Below are 16,980 nucleotides of genomic sequence, written 5' to 3' on the forward strand. Positions count from 1 at the left end.
TACCACAGCTCTTTCTGGGAGAGAAAGATCCTACCTCGGGGTCCATGTCAGGGTACCTGCGTCCTTTACTCTTTCCCAGACACTTGGTCTTTCCTCCCTCCAGCAGCTGACACCAGAAGCCTTTCTTGGGGTCAAATCTACACATGATGGACACAGAAAATCCTGAACGTCAAAATCCGACCTCACGTTTGAGGTACGACATGCGTGTCTCAGGTTTCAAACAAATCAAATCAAAAAGGAGCATCAAACTCAAATTAAGAGCATCTCAGGCTGATTCCTGTTTGTTGTAAAACGTTTGATCGGGTTACCCATTTGATACATTTCGATACAGTTGTGTCACATTATATTGCAATACTCAATAAAGACAAAAGTAAAATCAAATGCACAATTACAGGAACTACTGCAGAACAAAGTTAAACGTAGATGCAGATTTTTTTTTTTGTTTTGTTTTGTTTTCTACTCAATGAAAACATTTGAAATGACATAAATGAAACTGAGGGTTTGAACTGAGGAAGATAAAGCAGGTTTTCCACTCCACATGTCCGACTGCTCTTCAATAAAAGCTGAACATCACAATTTGCTCTTTTTGCCCAATCAGAGTCAGTGGGCGCAAGATAAAAAAAATTAAAAAAAAGAATAAAGAGTTAATGAGGCTTTCGCTGTGAAGGTCATTTTGTGCCTAATAAAATCAGAAACAGTTACCCTTATAAATAGGTTGTAGGTTTAAGTGATTTAGATGAATGCTACACACTCAAGACTCAAACGCTTTTACAGAAAACCATTCTGATCGGATCAAACGATCAGGCTGACAAACATTCTTCAATGTGGACGCTGCTGCCAAGTAAAGAAGTTAGATATGTCGAGTGTATGCGAGATGTTAACCGAGGAAGCATAAAGCTGTAGGAAGTTTTTTTTTTAAAGGAGATAAGGACGTTCTTGTCACATTTTAAGACATCTGTGGTTTTATTGGGCTGTGAGAGAGAGCAGAACAACATCATCAGTTTAAACCTTTGAAGATTTAAGGCTCTTTTCAGTTTAAAAAACACACTATGAGGAAGCAGACTAGGTTGTAATCTTGGCATTTGAAAAGAAAAGGATCTGAAGTGAAAGAGGGGAAACTTACGCCAAGATCTTGTGGTAGTTGATGACGTTGGGGAGGCCGAGAAACTTCTGGATTTTATCCATGACCGAGGCGGGCTCCGTCTTCAGCATCTGTCCATCCAAAACCAACAACTGGAAGAAGACAGGAAGCCAGGCATTAGAAGAGGAGCAGCTGTGCATACAACAGTGCAACATAAGAAAATAAGTTACGCCGACATGATCTTCCTCTGTTTTCTTTCCTTTTTTTTTTTTTTTTTTAAAAACTTTTCTATAATTAAATTCAGACCAATTCCCCTAAAGCACTCAAGTCGGAAGCAATCCTTAAATGGGGGTGTCAACAATTAATGAGAGAGAGCAACATGTAGTAAATGTAGGCGAGATATTAACTCTCGCACTAAACACAGTAACTGTAAGTTTGTCTATAAATAGTTTTAGAGTCTTGCTTGTAGAACCAGCTCATTAGGTAGCTAAACCGCAGTCCTAAGGTCTTCACATCCATCTTTGTTGAACTGTGGAAACTGCTGACAGAAATCCCCTGGAATTTGTGCAAGCCCTGGTAAATGAATCAATAAAACCCATTGGGGAGTAAAATAACAAGTAGTCAATACTTCCCACCATTGCATCATTGATTATTTCTGTGGTATAGGTCTTGAAATATAAATCACTGATTCACAAATTTATTTGAGGAGTCTGTCCTCCAGATGTTCAATGGCTGACTGTCCTGGTTTTAAAATTTTAATTGCTAATTTCTTGCCAAGAAATACTATTAAAAAAATTATGGATTTTCCAAAACTGTCTATGACTTCTCTGCCTTCAATTGCTCTCTCTCCACTGGGGTGGTTTTTTTTGTTTGTTTTTTTTTGTGTGTGTGTATTTTTCCTTTTTTTTTTGCACACTTCTGTGAGAGAGTGAAAAACAGAAACCCCCCAAAAAGCTTCTAAAACCACCAGTGTGTTTGAAGATGGACACATCCTGCCAGTATAAAGACTTCGACCCTGTGCACATGTTGTGGACGGCTTAGCTTTGAAAGCAGAAATCAGGCTGCATGAACCGAGAACTTAACTTGGTTCATTTAACTTAAAGAGAACACGGTATTACTATGAATCTTTCTTCGTAACGCTGAACCCACAGCTTATCACCGCTTGCTCGTACAGCTTGTGAATCTAGACACACTGGAGCGCGAAAGGTTAAATTTTCCTCTGCGAGTGTTCGTAAAGGTCAGCTCTCATCCACGGAGGTCAGCTGGATTTAGAATACTCTCTTCAAGGAATGCAAAGGCGAGAATAATCCCCCTCACCGCCAACTCCCTGCAGGGAATCTCAAGAAAGACTTCAGTAACTAAGGAAACTCGTCGTCTTGTGCTTGCTCGCTGATTACACACTGATCGCCACTTTGTACGTGGAAAACAAACTACCTGGCTGGAATGATAGTGATTCAGCCAGCGCTCCAGGTGGACAGCGTACCAACCCGGCACCAGGCACCGATTCTGGAGAACCCGTAGTTTGATTGGAGCGTCGCGGGCCGCAGTGATGACTTCGTTGAAGGAGTACTTCAGCGCCACTGGGTCGTCATGAGCTCTTTGGTGCTGTGGGAGAGCGACTCGGGTTTAAGTAACGTAAAAAAAAAAAAAAAAAATCTGAAAGATGAAGTGATGGGCTGCAGGCTGACCAAGACAGACCTGGTACCAGGAGTAAGCTCTGTCCGCTGGGTTGATGAGGATGGTGATGATCTTCGCTTTAGGCAGAAGAGCGGCAGCCCTCTGAGCAGCCACCTCAGAGTCAAAGTAGTTGGCACTCTTCTCAAAGTAGTAGTCTGAACTGGTGTTGGAGGGCAGAGGGAAGTACTCCATGTACCTAGCAAACAACAAATACAAAACGAAGGATTTGAATCAGCCACGACTTCTGATCAAGCGGGTTCTTGGTGGAAAAACAGCCGACATTGTGTGATGTTATGCAGAGCCATTAGCAACAAAACAAATCACTGTTGTATTTTTTTAATGCCTTATGTTTATATGTTTATTCAACTTGAAAGAAATTAAAGCTAAACATAAATAAAACTTGAATAAATCCACTTCTTTTGTAGAAATGTTGGTCTAAAAAAAAAAAAAGGTTATAGATTTGCAGACCTGCCATTCTAAGCATTTTTTTTCTTGTGCATCACAACAAATTAAAAGGTCATTATGCAGTTTGTTCATTTCTGTAATTTGACGTCAAAAAGTAAAACTCATGCTAAGAGTCATTACACAAACAGCAATATGTAAATGAAGGGTTTATTTCTGTTAGTTTTGACAATTATAGCTAGCAGCTAATGAAAACCCAAAATTCAGTTTCTCAGAAAAGCAGAATAATACATAAGAGCGACGAATAGAGGACTTTTAATACAAATAACTTCTGTTACAGCCTCGGCAGTCGCTGGGAAGACTGCTGGCTTGACGGCTGTCCAGCAGACAGTTACTGAAACTTTTCGCAGGAAAACTCATTGTGAAATACGTCGACGGGGTTCACAGAGAGCTGTGTCCAACTACATGGGCTACAACCGTCACAGACCTAGTGTTAAGACACTCCTGAGCAGACAGCGTCAGAAGTGTCTTATCTGGCTAAAGAGAAAAGGGACTGAACTGCTGCTCAGTGGTCCAAAATCCCCTTTATCCTTTAAATACAACTAAAGGTCCCAGAGTGTGGAGGAAGAGTGGAGAGGCACAGAATCCCAAGTTGCTTGAGCTCCAGAGTGAATTTTCTACACTAAGTGATGATTTGCAGCATTGATGCATTTATTTCAAGTGTTGGGTGTTTATACTGCCCAGTAGCCTGCTGTTGTAATCAAGACCACATAACCCAAAGATGTAGTAGAAATGAAGACCAGAGCACACCAAGAGAAGACTGGGACTTTCTACAGACCAAAACAATATTTCAAGACAACTGCTGTAGTCATGATAATCTGCCTGTAGGAGATTGGACAATAAATCAATAACAATACATACATACAGACACGTGATCAGTATTAATAGATGATACATTTGATAGAATTTTCAATAATTTAATTGAACTCCGATCCAGAACCACAAAGGATTCTGGGGGATGTAGGGAGAGGAAAGATTTCAGCCCCTCAACTTCTCATGGCCAGCTGAGAAAGGTTCAACTAACTCAGTCGCTCTTCGGTTGCCTAGCAACAACCTGTTGAGTAACTTGCGCAGCAGCAGTTTAAGGTTTCACAAGCGTGCCTTATAAGTGCTTAAAAAGAAAAAAAACAAACAAAAAAAAACAACAACAATGGTGTGGAGTGAAAACTGTGAAAAAAAAAGAGGAACGGTTGTGCCACCAGTTTGGAAGTATTTGAGATACTTAAAAAAAACTAATAAATAATGATCGATATCGACCAATACGAAGCACTTTAATCATTCATGATATTTGGCCAATAAATCAATCTAACTTCTCTGTTAAACAAGTGAAGCAGACAAACCAGACACCTCTAAAGCGAGCATAATGTTAACCAACTCGGCATTAGCTACAGGAAGTGAGTGGAGGCAGCAGGTGGGGGTCGGAGACTAAACATCTCAACACGTGTCTCACCAGTCAATGCCTCTGTGATAGTTGTGTCCATTGAAGAACTGGATCTCCTCAAACGTCTCCTTGCTGGGATAGTTGCTGGTCAAGTCAGGATGCATGCCAAGAAATAGGTAAAGTGCTGTTGTTCCTGGAGGAAGGGAAGAGATAAAAAAACAAACAAACAAAAAAAAACTTTATGGAAATGTCCTAATAAATATACTCCACCAAACAGCAACAGTTATAATCCAAAGTGTAGCAATGAAAGGATAAAAACAGAGCTACAATTCAGAGGAAGAGGTCTGCTCTGAACGGGGCAAACTCTTAGTAATATCATTTCTGACTTGGCCTGCAGAGGGCGCTGTAGAGCCGTGACTCACCTGTCTTCTGAGGCCCGATGACAAGCAGCTTTGGGAAGCGGTCACATGTTTTCTCTTTGGACCAGATGTCCTTGTGTCTTTTATCCTCACAAGGATCCTTTAGTCACACAAAAACACAGATACAGAGCCGTAAGCGGGATTAATTAGACTTCACTTTAATGTGTAGAAATCAAAAGAAAATGCAGATGAGTTAGATGATGACGATGACGTCCATCTGAACCCACAGAAAAACAATGTACAGGGCTTCTACATATTTCTTATGCCCACATTCTTTGCTTTCCCACACTTTAGTTCTGTCTCTCTTTGTTTCATAAAACCTATATAATCAATTAACAGCAAAGATTTCCACAAAGACCTGACTTTCAGTACATCGTTCGTTCAGAATATTCAAGGAATGTGTGGAGACGGTTCCAGGCTAATAGGCGGTAGGAAAAAAAAAAAAAAAAAAAAAGAAAATAAATACAGGTGGTGTAAAACCTTGACCTCACCTGCCAGAGGGGATCTCTCTCAGATGGAAACAGGCTGAAGTACTTCTGAGCCAGCTGGATAGGCGGCAGAGTCTGCATCTTCAGGTTGGTCCACGTCTTCACAAACATCACCAAGCTTTTGAAGGTGTACAGACCGAGACGGTCGTTCCCATAGTTGGACAGGTGGGTCATGAAAATACTGATCTGCGAACGGAAATGCCGAGCAGAGAGAAGTTTACTGAAACAGAAGAAAGGACGAGGAAATCTGGGAGACTGTTGGCTGCTCGTCGCCGCGACGAGCAGCCAACAGTCTGCCTTGACTGAAATGTACAATTAGCTGATTAAACAGTTGCGATCTTCCGTTGAAAATGCCCAAGATTTCAGGGGTTTGCTTTCTTAAAAGAAAATTTGTGCTTTTATTTATATTATAGTAAGCTTAGGCCCAGATTCAATTGCATTAAATCACGTAAAAACAAGCCCATCGATCAATAATGAATGAACAACTTTAAAGCGCTGTCCTTTCGCCAAAAGATAAAAGCAGAAGCAGTTTTGTGCAACCTACTTAGAGACGAGCCGACTCAGAGTAATTAGGATCAAACAATAATAAAAACCACTGCAGAAACAACCCGCGCCGTTTTCGTTTGGGCAAAGTCGCAGTAATGTGAATAAAATAGTCTGCAGTCTATGCAGAGACGGCCACAGCTGTGACCTTTTTCTGCAGTCTCAAACAAAAGTACGTGAAGAACAGGAGGCATTTGCGCCATTGTGTCCCGGCTCTATTAAAAGCGGTTTTTGTTGGGAGTGAAATGAAAAACATATCTGAGTCATTTTCCCCGCACCCTGTTTAAATTTCAATTTGCGCCGGCATCTAAATGGGCTTCAAAGTGCGCAAGACAAAGGCAAACGCTCTGTGTGGGAGAGCGGCTGACTCACAGGGTTCAGCAGAACGGTGAGGAAGAGTTCCCCCCCATTGATGAGCTTGTCCAGTTCGTTCGGGCTGCCTGGGTAGTCTTTGTAGAAGATGGTGTGCGTGAAAAGACCACAGGTCTGCCGGGGCAACACCTGCGATGAGAGCACACACGGAGAGGATCACAAAAAAATAAAATAAGTTGGAAGCACCGACGCAAACGCGACGCCGGCTCTCTCCGCTGAGCCGCCGCTCCTCCGGGCGGTTTACCCCCCCACACACATTGTTTGTTCACAATAATGTTGTTATTATTCAGCTCATCAAGCCAAAGCAAACCTCTCGTTCGCTCCGAGTCTATATGGTAATTCATGGAAATGCATGTACAGTGAGGGGCGTCTGGGGAGCCGAATATCAATCATCGGTTCCGTGGTGAGCGCTGTCCATTCGGGCTGCCATATCTCAAGGACGGGAAGGGAGTTCTGAGACCGCCCGGGCCGACCGCACACAGGCGCAACAAAGAGAGCGGACTGAGGCTTATCGGCACCGAAGGTCAACTTGAGAAGAAATAGATATGTTTTCTTCTGAACCTGCTGAATATATTCAAATCCGTTTTTACCTTATTTACCAAGTTATTTGAAAACCAACAAAGCCTGATCTTTTTAGTCGGCTGTTGACATTTCACTTTTGGTCCCCAGACACTTGCTTTCTGATGTCAGTCTTCATTCTGCTGCCGAGGCCTGCCTGCCGGTGTCTCGTGCAACGCCGGTTCTTTTGACCACGTTGTCATCTCCCGCTCAGTGGAAGGAGGCAAAACCCAACAACACAGATGGATGGATGGACTGCCTATTAATTAAGGGGAAGTCTGTTGCTTTTCGGTAAAAGAAAACACGATTCTGCCAGTTGACTTGAGATGCTTCAAGAAAACGAGGAACAAAAAGTTCGAACGGGGACTGGAACAGAAAGCAACCCAGTTGAGATGTTTTCTTATTCGCCTATTAGTGTATTAAACGATGGTTAAAACAGGAGAGCAAAAAGACACAGCTGACGGAGAAAAGCAAAACACTACAGCTTTTATTTGGCTTTAAAACTTGTTAATATTGGGGACACACTGAGTAGGTGACAGTAACAGCGTGTAATATCACCATATTGCAACAAAAAGTAGATATAATAGGAGGTGCTGTAGCGGAGTAAAGCTTCTTCTCAAACAAGACGGAGGCTCGTATTTCCTTTACTGAACCCTTTTGTTCAGTATTTATTGAAGAGGAAAAAAAGGGCTTCAGCCGATAAAAACAGAACAACAGCAACAACAACTGCTCGTAACCAAGCAATAAAATCAACAAAGCAAGATAGTGACTAAACAGTAACAGATCCTTAAGCATTCTTCAAAATAAAAGACTTCCTCTATTCAAATAAATCATGTCTTACACTGAAATATATTTCACTTCGCCTTTGTAATTGTATACAATCATATTCAATATAATAATAATAATCATCATGTAAATTATGCTTAACATATAATTGTAATCAGTCACTTATCATGCAAATATACTGAACAACATAAGTGTAAAAAAGTCACAACAGGTGCTCTTGAAAATATAGATGTTGAATAAAAGTGGCCCGAGAACAAATTCTTGCAGAACCCCACACAGGACGTTTGTTTGCTCAAAAACATAATGGCGTTTAAAGTGGTCTTACGCTGATGCCGCTGTGGATGAATCCCCGCCGGAAGCGAGCGGGTTTTAGGTGAGGGTACTCCTCTGTGCTGGTCACTTTGATGCCCCAAACCTTCTTCCAGGCGTCATACAGCTGCATGTGTACAGGATAGACCCCGGAGTGGTGAGGGGCCACTGCGTAGCCCATATTCGTGGGAATCCCGTGCTCCTGAGGAAGAAATTGCATGAGTAGGTGAGTACATGATGCATCTAGAGTTCCTGCACAGAGTTACATTTCCAAAGATAATGCAAAAGTTGTACTTGAATTCTCTGCAGATGTTTCGATGGAGGGCAGGCTTTAAATACAAAACTGACTGAGGTGTGGATAGATACCCAGACAAACCCATGGGATAAATTGGCAGATAATGATGGTTGTATAGACAGCAGGGACAGAAATAGAAGGACTGAGGATCGATGGTTAGATAACTGGCAGACAGATGGATGAATACAGAATAGGCATAGATGAGGAACAAACTGTAGAGATACACATTTTTTTCTTTTCAAAAACAATTTTTTCCATCTATTTCCAGACTTTTCCAGATTGTGTCCGAGTTAAAATTAGAAACTCCTATTTTTCTCCAAAGCAAACGGCAGACATTTAATCATCAGCTGGATACGCGCCACCTAAACGTGCATGAGACGTTCCGAGAAACACGCTGAGGCGTGTAATTCAGAGAACGTCGTCTGAGCGAAGATAACCAAAACGTTTATTTGGACATCGTCAGTGAGAAAGAGAGGTAATGCAAGAAAACCGAGTATTAGCGTTTCGTTCGCTTTCATGCTGCCTTCATAACACAGAGTCGGTAATACCATCATTAGAAAGTGAGTGATGTGAGATGACACGACCCGGTCTGAAAGAAGAGTAAAGAAAAAGATTCAGCTGGGATGTGGAGTGTTTACAACATTCCCGCTTTTCACTCTAGTTGTACTTGTGTGTTGCCGTCCAAGAATGAAGGAATTTAACAGCATTCCTAAAACATAAAAAAAAAAAAAATATATATATATACAAGATAAACTTCTGTCAACTGGCTACTTTAGCAAAACACATAAAACACAGCTGCCTTGAATTCCTACTTTTAACCAAATCAGGAGCTCATTACAGAAGAAGTGAACGAGTTTGTCGTCTTTACTAAGCAACGGGCAAGAAAATCTTCAGGAATGCATCAAAACTTTAAATGCAGCACCTTTATGACTAAAAATTACGCTATTTACTTAATATGTTCAATTTCAGTCTCGCCAGACTTTGGGGTTTTTCAGCATGAGACTCAAGAGCTTTTACAGCTAAATTTGACACCAATATATTTCATTAAACAGCCAACCAGCGGGTTAGTCGAATCTTTTATCTTCAAGTCAAGCCTGAGTAAATAGACAGTTGAAACATATAACAGGTCAGCTCAAGGTGTACAATTTGTTTGCATTGAAAGATAAATGCTTCATTGCTTCCCAGCAACAGTTTCATAAATGCTGTATTCCTCACGCAGAGCTTCAAGTGATACAACAGATGAGTCCCAAAAATAAAACAATGCCAGCAAAGAAAAAAAAATATGCAGATTTAAGAATTACCTAAATATAATTTAACATTGAGTGTTAGGAATATTGTGACATTTAAGGCTTTGGGGGGCTACGGCTTTATATTTAACGCTCACACCCACGTCTCCTTCTTTCCTTTTTCATGTTTGAAAGCCATCACAGAGAAGCAGTAAAGCGAATCGCAGGTTGAAGCTGCTGTGTGCGCAGACAGAATTAATTCAGGACAAATGAACTTGGAAGTTTGTTCTGGGATTTTCTTTCTTTCTTTCTTTCTTTTTTCTGCTGGGGATTAACAAGACAAGAAACGGCATTTCTGAGTTTTAATCAGATAAATCCCCAGTTGTTTAATAAAGTAGCCGACACTTATACTGGAGTGTGGAAACACGACTTTAAAATGACGACTTGAGGCTTACAGAGAAAATACATGCATGTTTAATTGTTTAAAGGTTATTTGATTGCATAGGGAGAAAACTTTAAATCGCTGAACCCACTGGCTTTTTCCAGACCTCAACTCAAAGATGCGAGTGACGATGAGAAGAAGGAGGAGAGGACCATGTGCCCGGCTCCCGTGGCTGTAAAACAAACCCAAATCATCAACCCTCCACCGCCAAGCTGGACAGACGGCTGGATGCTTTCTTGCTGAAGAGCCGTGTTCAGTTCTCTAGCCTTTTCATGCTCCTGTTTATATCTCGAAGTCGTGTGGTTTATTCAGATGCAGCTTCATAAACACAAGTCGTGCGGTCATTTTGCTTTGAGATACAAGAGACTTTTTCTCCTGGCAACACTCAAGCCAACAAGCCGAACTGGTTTGGTCTTTTGCCAACGCCCCGGTGAAGAACTGCAACGTTTAACTCGTTGACTGAGGCCTGCTGAGTCTGTGGAGGTGCTCCTCCTGTGTGTGTTGCAGTTTTTCTGAGCATTGCACAGCGTCACCTTTGGGTGATTTTGCAAAGACTTCCGAACCTACGGTGATTAGCATAAAGCTACCTTGAATGTTTTTCATTTATGAATAATGTTTCTACTGGAAATACTGACTTGAAATTGTTTTGGAAACGGTGTTTCTGTCATTTTCCTGTCAATAGGCAACAAGTGTTTCTCAATATGGAAAATGCAAGAGAATATGAGCAGTGGAATTGCCTCGGAAACTTTATGGAACGTCAAGTTGCGGGTGTTAAATCTACCATTATTATTATTATTATTATTATTACTATTATTAGGGCCGGACTCTTCAAAGAAAAAAAAAAGTGTGAATCTTTAGTAGGTGAGAAGTTCATAAAGGTGGAAATTTTTTTATAATGAGAAAGAAATAAGTGTCTGATAAAAACTGAATTTCAGTTTAATACTTTTCCTTTGTGCAGTCTTAGTTATTTTCCAACAAAAGATTTCCTTTCTCAAGGTCAATGACTCGGCTTAAAGTCACGGTTAGTACATTTCGACGTTATGCGGGGCAAACGTTCATGCTTTGCAGCAACACACAGCCAAACCTCCTGGTTGTAAAGAGACGGCCACAAGCTACCGATGTTAACCAAATCATCCACATCTGATTAGCAGCACCGGGCAGCTACTTTTCCCCCTTTAAGTCCAATGAAAGCAGCAACATTGTGCTCAGTTTTCACACACCACTTTTTCCGATTTCTCTTCATTTCAGGTTAATAAATAACGACAGCGTGGAATCTGGTGTGTATTTTTGCAGCAATGAGGTTAAATTTGAATACATTCAGACCTTGGAAAAAAATCTGAGCGCATAAAGCTCTGCAAATAAAAGAGGGTGTAGTATTTCTTTATTACCACGGAGCCATGGGTGTCAAAAAAAGACCATGTACATAGTAATAGATGTTTGTTATATTAGAAGCTGATGTTCTCCACCGCAAAATGTAGCATTTTCCTCCTCGTTTCTGCATCTGTTTTTAATCAGGTTGTGCCTAACTACGAAAAGCAGCGCTGCAAAACTCGAGTTGAAAAAGGAAATGTTTCAGCTTCAGAAAATGAAGCCAACATTTGTTGTTTATTTGCTTCAGACAGTGAAAACATAGGCTTTGACCATTTAATCTTAGGTAAACCTGCAGCTAAGGCCAGATTATTCATACCCGTGGCATTTTTGATCAACAAATTGTTTTACAACTGCGTGTCTAAACGATTAGTAACTTTCTTAACTGCATCTTGCATGTTTTCCCTGGTATTTTTAAAGATTTGCCTTTTGGTGGTGAGGTTGGATCTTTATGGCCAGTTGAATGCTAAATTATCCAAAGCTACTATTATTCACAGACCATTAATGAGCGAATAATCCACACTTATTCTTTGTTGAGAATATTAAGGTTCTTGGAGCCAGCATACACGGAAAAAAGACTGGGTGTGAGCAAATTTCACTTGGTTAAATTTGAGATATTTTTGTAATTATAAACTATGATTTGAACACAAGATCTACAAGAATTTAAAACCAATAAAAACCTATGTTGACTTAAAAACTAATTTAATTAACAAATACTATGCAACACTAGGAAAAACAGAATCGTTCGTTCCCTAAACATAAAAGGGACAATTTCAAAGGCTGAATTAGTTCTGGAGTTTTGCTGCAGCATGAAACGGCTGAATTATTCGGCCAAAACTACTTGAAACTAAATAAATGAAAGTTTTCAGTGCAATTCTCAAATAGCAAAAACAAAGGAATGAATGTACACATTTAAAATGAAAATAAATACGATTCTGCAACCCATTATTGAAAATCTTTTATGGGATGAAAGTGAGATGCATAAATGTAAGTACTTTTTAAGACCACACAAGAATGTTACTAATAAATCTGATCAATCAGCATTAGTTTGATGGACAAGCTAGTAGCATAACTGCTACAATTAAAATCATAATTCCTCTCATAGTGATGAACACAGCTAAAACTCAACTGGAACAGATTCGCTTTTCATTTAAACAAAAAATCAAAGAAACTTCCAGCACAAAGGGATAAACAAGGATGCCTCTGATTCACAGCCTTCAGTCAAAGCTGTGACCTTTGCCCTCCCTTCTCCCCCCCCATCATGACTCACCATGGCAAATTTCTTGTTGAGCAACATCTGCTCGGCCAGCACCGACTGGTTGTGGAATAAATGGGGCTGCATGTGGCTCCACATGTGAGGAAACCACCAGAAATCCTTCACATGGGACAGCAGCAGGTCATCTCCCAGGTCCTCCTCGTCCGATCCTGTGTGGGTCAGAGAGTCGGGGCCGCGGGGGGAGGAAGACAAGAGATTGAAACAAGCCAAAGGGGTCGGCAGGAAAAGGCGGATTTAGGAGGAAATTGAAGAGATAAAAATAAAGCAAGACGAGTTGAGACAAAGGTAAAGTGGGAGCAGCGATGGAAAAAGGGAGGAAATGAAAGTCAGCGAAGCAAAAGGAAGAGACGTTCACGTATCAGAGTGAAGGATGAGCAACAGCGAGGAGGAAAGAAATCAAAGGTTAAAGGACGGCAAAGAGCAACAGCAGAAAAAGCCTTAAAAAGTGTTTCGGTTTGGGATGCTTTCGGGCTCTGCGTGCGCTAACTAGCATCTCTTACCAGCGTGAAAGAATTTCCCTGAGAAGCCCAGATTGAAGGTGAAGTTGGGCACATGGGTGCGCAGCTCCCTCTGCGTCTCCAGCAGGGCCTGAAACGGTGGGAGGGGAAGAAGAATGAGTCAACAGATGATGAGCTCAAACTGGCGCGTGAGTACGTTAATGAGTAACGCGTGCCCACATATATCTTTAATTCTGCGAGTTTCTCTCGGTAAACATCCAACATCCACTCCCAGCTGCCGCCTCGCCGCTCCCCCATTCCGTTTGATATTTCGCTTCCCTCTGATTCGGGTGTTTGTTTCATTTGATCTAAATGCTGGATGAGGCTCCCCGCACGCAACACGACTCCCCCCTCCGCCACAACCCGCTTTCAAACTTCTCAATCTTGTTGGGGAGTGGGATTCGTTCCTAAAACCTTGCCGCTGCGGAGGCCTTGAAGCCTCCACCGTAACTTTTTTCCCCCCCCCCCCTTCCACCCGCCGTCTCTGCATGCGAGGGGAGGCTTTTCTGCTCTGAGGGGACGAAAGCAAGAAGCTTTTCGACATTCTTTGTATGCCTCCGAGCCCCTGAAATATTCATCGTCGCAGAGGTTTTTGTGACAGCGCGAGCGGCGGGGCCTGTCAGCTTTGAGCAGCCTGCTGGGATGGATCCATTCAGAAACGAAAAGAGGAGAGAGAAGAAGGGGTTTCTGTGTGACTGGCAGAGGATAGGACATGCTTTGTGTGAGGCCATTTTATTTTTGAATCATAGCAAAGCGCTGTTGAAAACACAGCCAGATGAGGAGATAAGCGAGGCTTGTTTTGCGACTCACCTTCACATCAGGCACCTTCATGCGGGTGCCTTCCTTGCCCACAAAGATGTCATCTATATCCACCAGGATGTAGCGCTCCAGGGACAGCGAGAGCCTCTTCCCGGTGAGGAAAGCCACGGCGTCCACAAACACCAGCTTGTGCAGCCAAAAGTTCAAATTATTGCCAAACAGGACCCTCTGGATGCCGTCGTGAAGCCCCAGGTCCTGCACCACCGAGGGCAGCATGGCCGCGTTCTGCCCCAGCGACGCCACGCTCTCGGCCGACTGGGTCTTCGCCATCAGCACGGGCTCGTAGGTGGAGTGGTTGGACTGGAACACGGTCCAGTCGTCCCCCGGCAGGGGACCGGGCAGCGTCTGGCCCGCCCGGGTGATTAGGAGGAGCGGCGACTTGGGGTTGACCATACAGTCCTTCAACCCCAAGTTGGAGTGCAGAAAGAGGGGGAAGCCTTTGAGTTGCGCGCTCAGCAGGCTGTTTTCGTTGGCCTGATCGACGCAGAGAGAGGCAAGACAGAAATGACAACAATTAATCATACAGATTGCAAATAACTCCCTATTTTCTTTAGTCGCGTGTGTGAGGCAAGGCGTGTCAGGCCGACTCAACGGCGAAGGCATTAAGCGGTTCCAACCTGCTAACGCTCAATCTGCTGTGCTACAGCGAAAAAGCTGCTCTCAGATTGACGCATCGGTGACAACAAATCATTCTCTGACTGTTGTCTTTTCTTTACATTCGCTCTTTTTGTGCGACTTGCAGTGCGTCATGTAAAGACTCTCAGCCCTTCGTTGTGTCAATATTTCATCACATAATTAAAAAATAAATTTTATTCGGATTTCATTTGACAACTCAAAACAAAGTCGTACGTAAGGAAAATGATGAATGTTTTTCAAAGACTTGAGATCAAGTCTTTGCATCATGATAAATTAAAACGAGCTCGAGCGTCTCTGTTCTGATAGTTAATGTCTTTTGAAGAGCTACCGCGATTGCCGACGTCGCAATCCATTTTATTTAGTGTTTTTATTTCTCTTTAATCTGTTGCTTTCAGTTGTGCATTCATTTTGATATTGTAAATATCTTCTCTTTCCAGCGTTCTTCACTAAATTAAAAGCTTATTTGTCTTTGAGAGGGCAAACTCGCAACATTATGCATTTGTCAATATATTACTTGGAAATGGTCTCAAAACAACAATGTTGTTATTATTCATCACAATCATTCCTGGAACAATTTAGCAAACAGCAAAATGTGCCATCGCGACAGGGCTTATATGCAAACACACTGAATGATGTGTTTGTTTTCATCCTCCTTCGCTCTGATTATTCTGAATAAAATCCAGTGAAACCTTTCAGAAAGTCACCCAATAAGCCGAGTTCAAGTGTGTGATTTAACCTCAGTACGATATGAATACAGCTGCTCTGTGGAGGTTTCTGGGGCTTTTGTTGACAGGACGGGCAAGAAGAGCAATAATCAGAGAAGAAGCCATGAAGGCGATGGAAACCAACCCTGAACACACCATCGTCATGATGAAACACGGTGGTGGCGACAGAGAGGCTGCTCAGAGTTAATGGGAAGATGGATGGAGCCAACTATCAGGCAATGCTGGATGATCTCTGCTTGGGGCTGCAGAACCGGGATGAAGGTTCGTCTTCCAGCAGGACAACAACAAAACGCACAACCCGAACATGTTTAGCTTTAAACAAATTCATCGTTAGAGTCCAGATGTCAATCCATTTGAGGATTTCTAGAAGGACTAGAAAATTGATTTTCACAAACAATATTACTAAGCTTCAGCTATTTGACTAAAAAGCTGTCCAAATTGCTTTTTCACAATCGCACTGCTTTGCATTCAGTTGTAAAGTGACTGAATGTGTAAAGATTTAAGTATTATAACTGTCAGCAAGGCACAGCCAGAACCTCCACACCCTATGTGGTTGTTGTAGGATGAAGCTGGAAGTTACTGTTGTTTATCTACCAAGATGTGTAGATTAGACCCTCATAGGTTGAAGTGACACTAAATATGAAAATCAGTGCTGAAATCACCGTCTTAATCTTGATGTTAACATCTGAACCAAACCGATTCTCTTTCAAACAGCACCTTTTCAATTCATATCTATTTGCAGATTGAAACGGTTGAAAAGTAACAACTTTCACAAATGATTTTGAAACAATGAAAAGCGTAGAGGAGTTTTGCACAACCAAATTAAAGCAACAAAAGGCAATGAGCCTTCGCTTAGTTTTACAGCTCGAGTCTGACACCTTGAACAGAGACGATGCCTGCGCCTCAACAGGAGGCTCCTGAAGCATATCGGATTCCTATGAGAGATAAATGACAGCCAAAACTTAACAACAGCTTTATGTTCAGCATAACTGTGAGCAGGCAGAGGGGAACCTGATCTGAGAGGGGATGCAAAAATAACCCTGTGCAAAACTTTTAAACGCTTTAAGAATAGTAATAATAAACATTCAAATTTTAGTACCTTTAATTTAGCATTCGTATGGGATTCGGTGTCTAATCTAATAGGTTTCAGATTGGTATCAGAACAAATGTTTGAATGGATCTCGGGTAGCCCTGTGTTTAATAAACAGGAAAACAACCCAGCAGAGACCTGAAATAGGACCCAGTGTTTCAGATGACCATCTATTGTAAGCCCCGTTTTCAGCTCGGCATTTCTGAAACGTTATATCTAGAGATGCACAGAGAAATCAGCCTCCGACGATTGCCGGCTCGGTCGGCTCTCAACCTCTCTATGAAATTGGATTTGAAAATGTTTGCAGTGTTTTGTTAAGTCACAGAATTAAAGATGTACAACCTCCAGGTGGAACAGACCAGAGAAATCCAATGACGGGTAGATAAAACATGGGAATAATATAAAAAAAAAACGGAATAAAATTTGAGAGTTGAGCTTTGCGATGTTTCTAATTATATAAGCTTTTAATATTTGTGAAACCCTATTTGACAACAACTTCTCTCTCCTTCCCGTGCAGCTTGACATCACCT

General features: G+C 41.8%; 1 protein-coding gene across 1 annotated transcript in view; it reads right to left on the reverse strand.

The window, feature by feature from the left end:
- The window catches only part of ndst1a (N-deacetylase/N-sulfotransferase (heparan glucosaminyl) 1a), a 61,678-nt gene that overhangs the window by 1,948 nt on the left and 42,750 nt on the right, over positions 1 to 16,980 (reverse strand). Inside the window, exons 3-14 of the mRNA XM_088009630.1 lie at positions 13,991 to 14,473; positions 13,184 to 13,271; positions 12,678 to 12,832; positions 8,093 to 8,278; positions 6,424 to 6,552; positions 5,512 to 5,694; positions 5,024 to 5,120; positions 4,671 to 4,794; positions 2,780 to 2,954; positions 2,516 to 2,686; positions 1,124 to 1,233; positions 35 to 137 (exon numbers count right to left, since the gene is read on the reverse strand). Of these exons, the coding sequence (XP_087865756.1) occupies positions 35 to 137; positions 1,124 to 1,233; positions 2,516 to 2,686; positions 2,780 to 2,954; positions 4,671 to 4,794; positions 5,024 to 5,120; positions 5,512 to 5,694; positions 6,424 to 6,552; positions 8,093 to 8,278; positions 12,678 to 12,832; positions 13,184 to 13,271; positions 13,991 to 14,473 (2,004 nt within the window). The remainder of the gene's footprint in view (positions 1 to 34; positions 138 to 1,123; positions 1,234 to 2,515; positions 2,687 to 2,779; positions 2,955 to 4,670; positions 4,795 to 5,023; positions 5,121 to 5,511; positions 5,695 to 6,423; positions 6,553 to 8,092; positions 8,279 to 12,677; positions 12,833 to 13,183; positions 13,272 to 13,990; positions 14,474 to 16,980) is intronic.

This window comes from Poecilia mexicana, unplaced genomic scaffold, assembly GCF_051168715.1.
Source record: "Poecilia mexicana isolate PSO_F unplaced genomic scaffold, ASM5116871v1 scaffold_10, whole genome shotgun sequence".
Taxonomy (NCBI): Eukaryota; Metazoa; Chordata; class Actinopteri; order Cyprinodontiformes; family Poeciliidae; genus Poecilia; species Poecilia mexicana.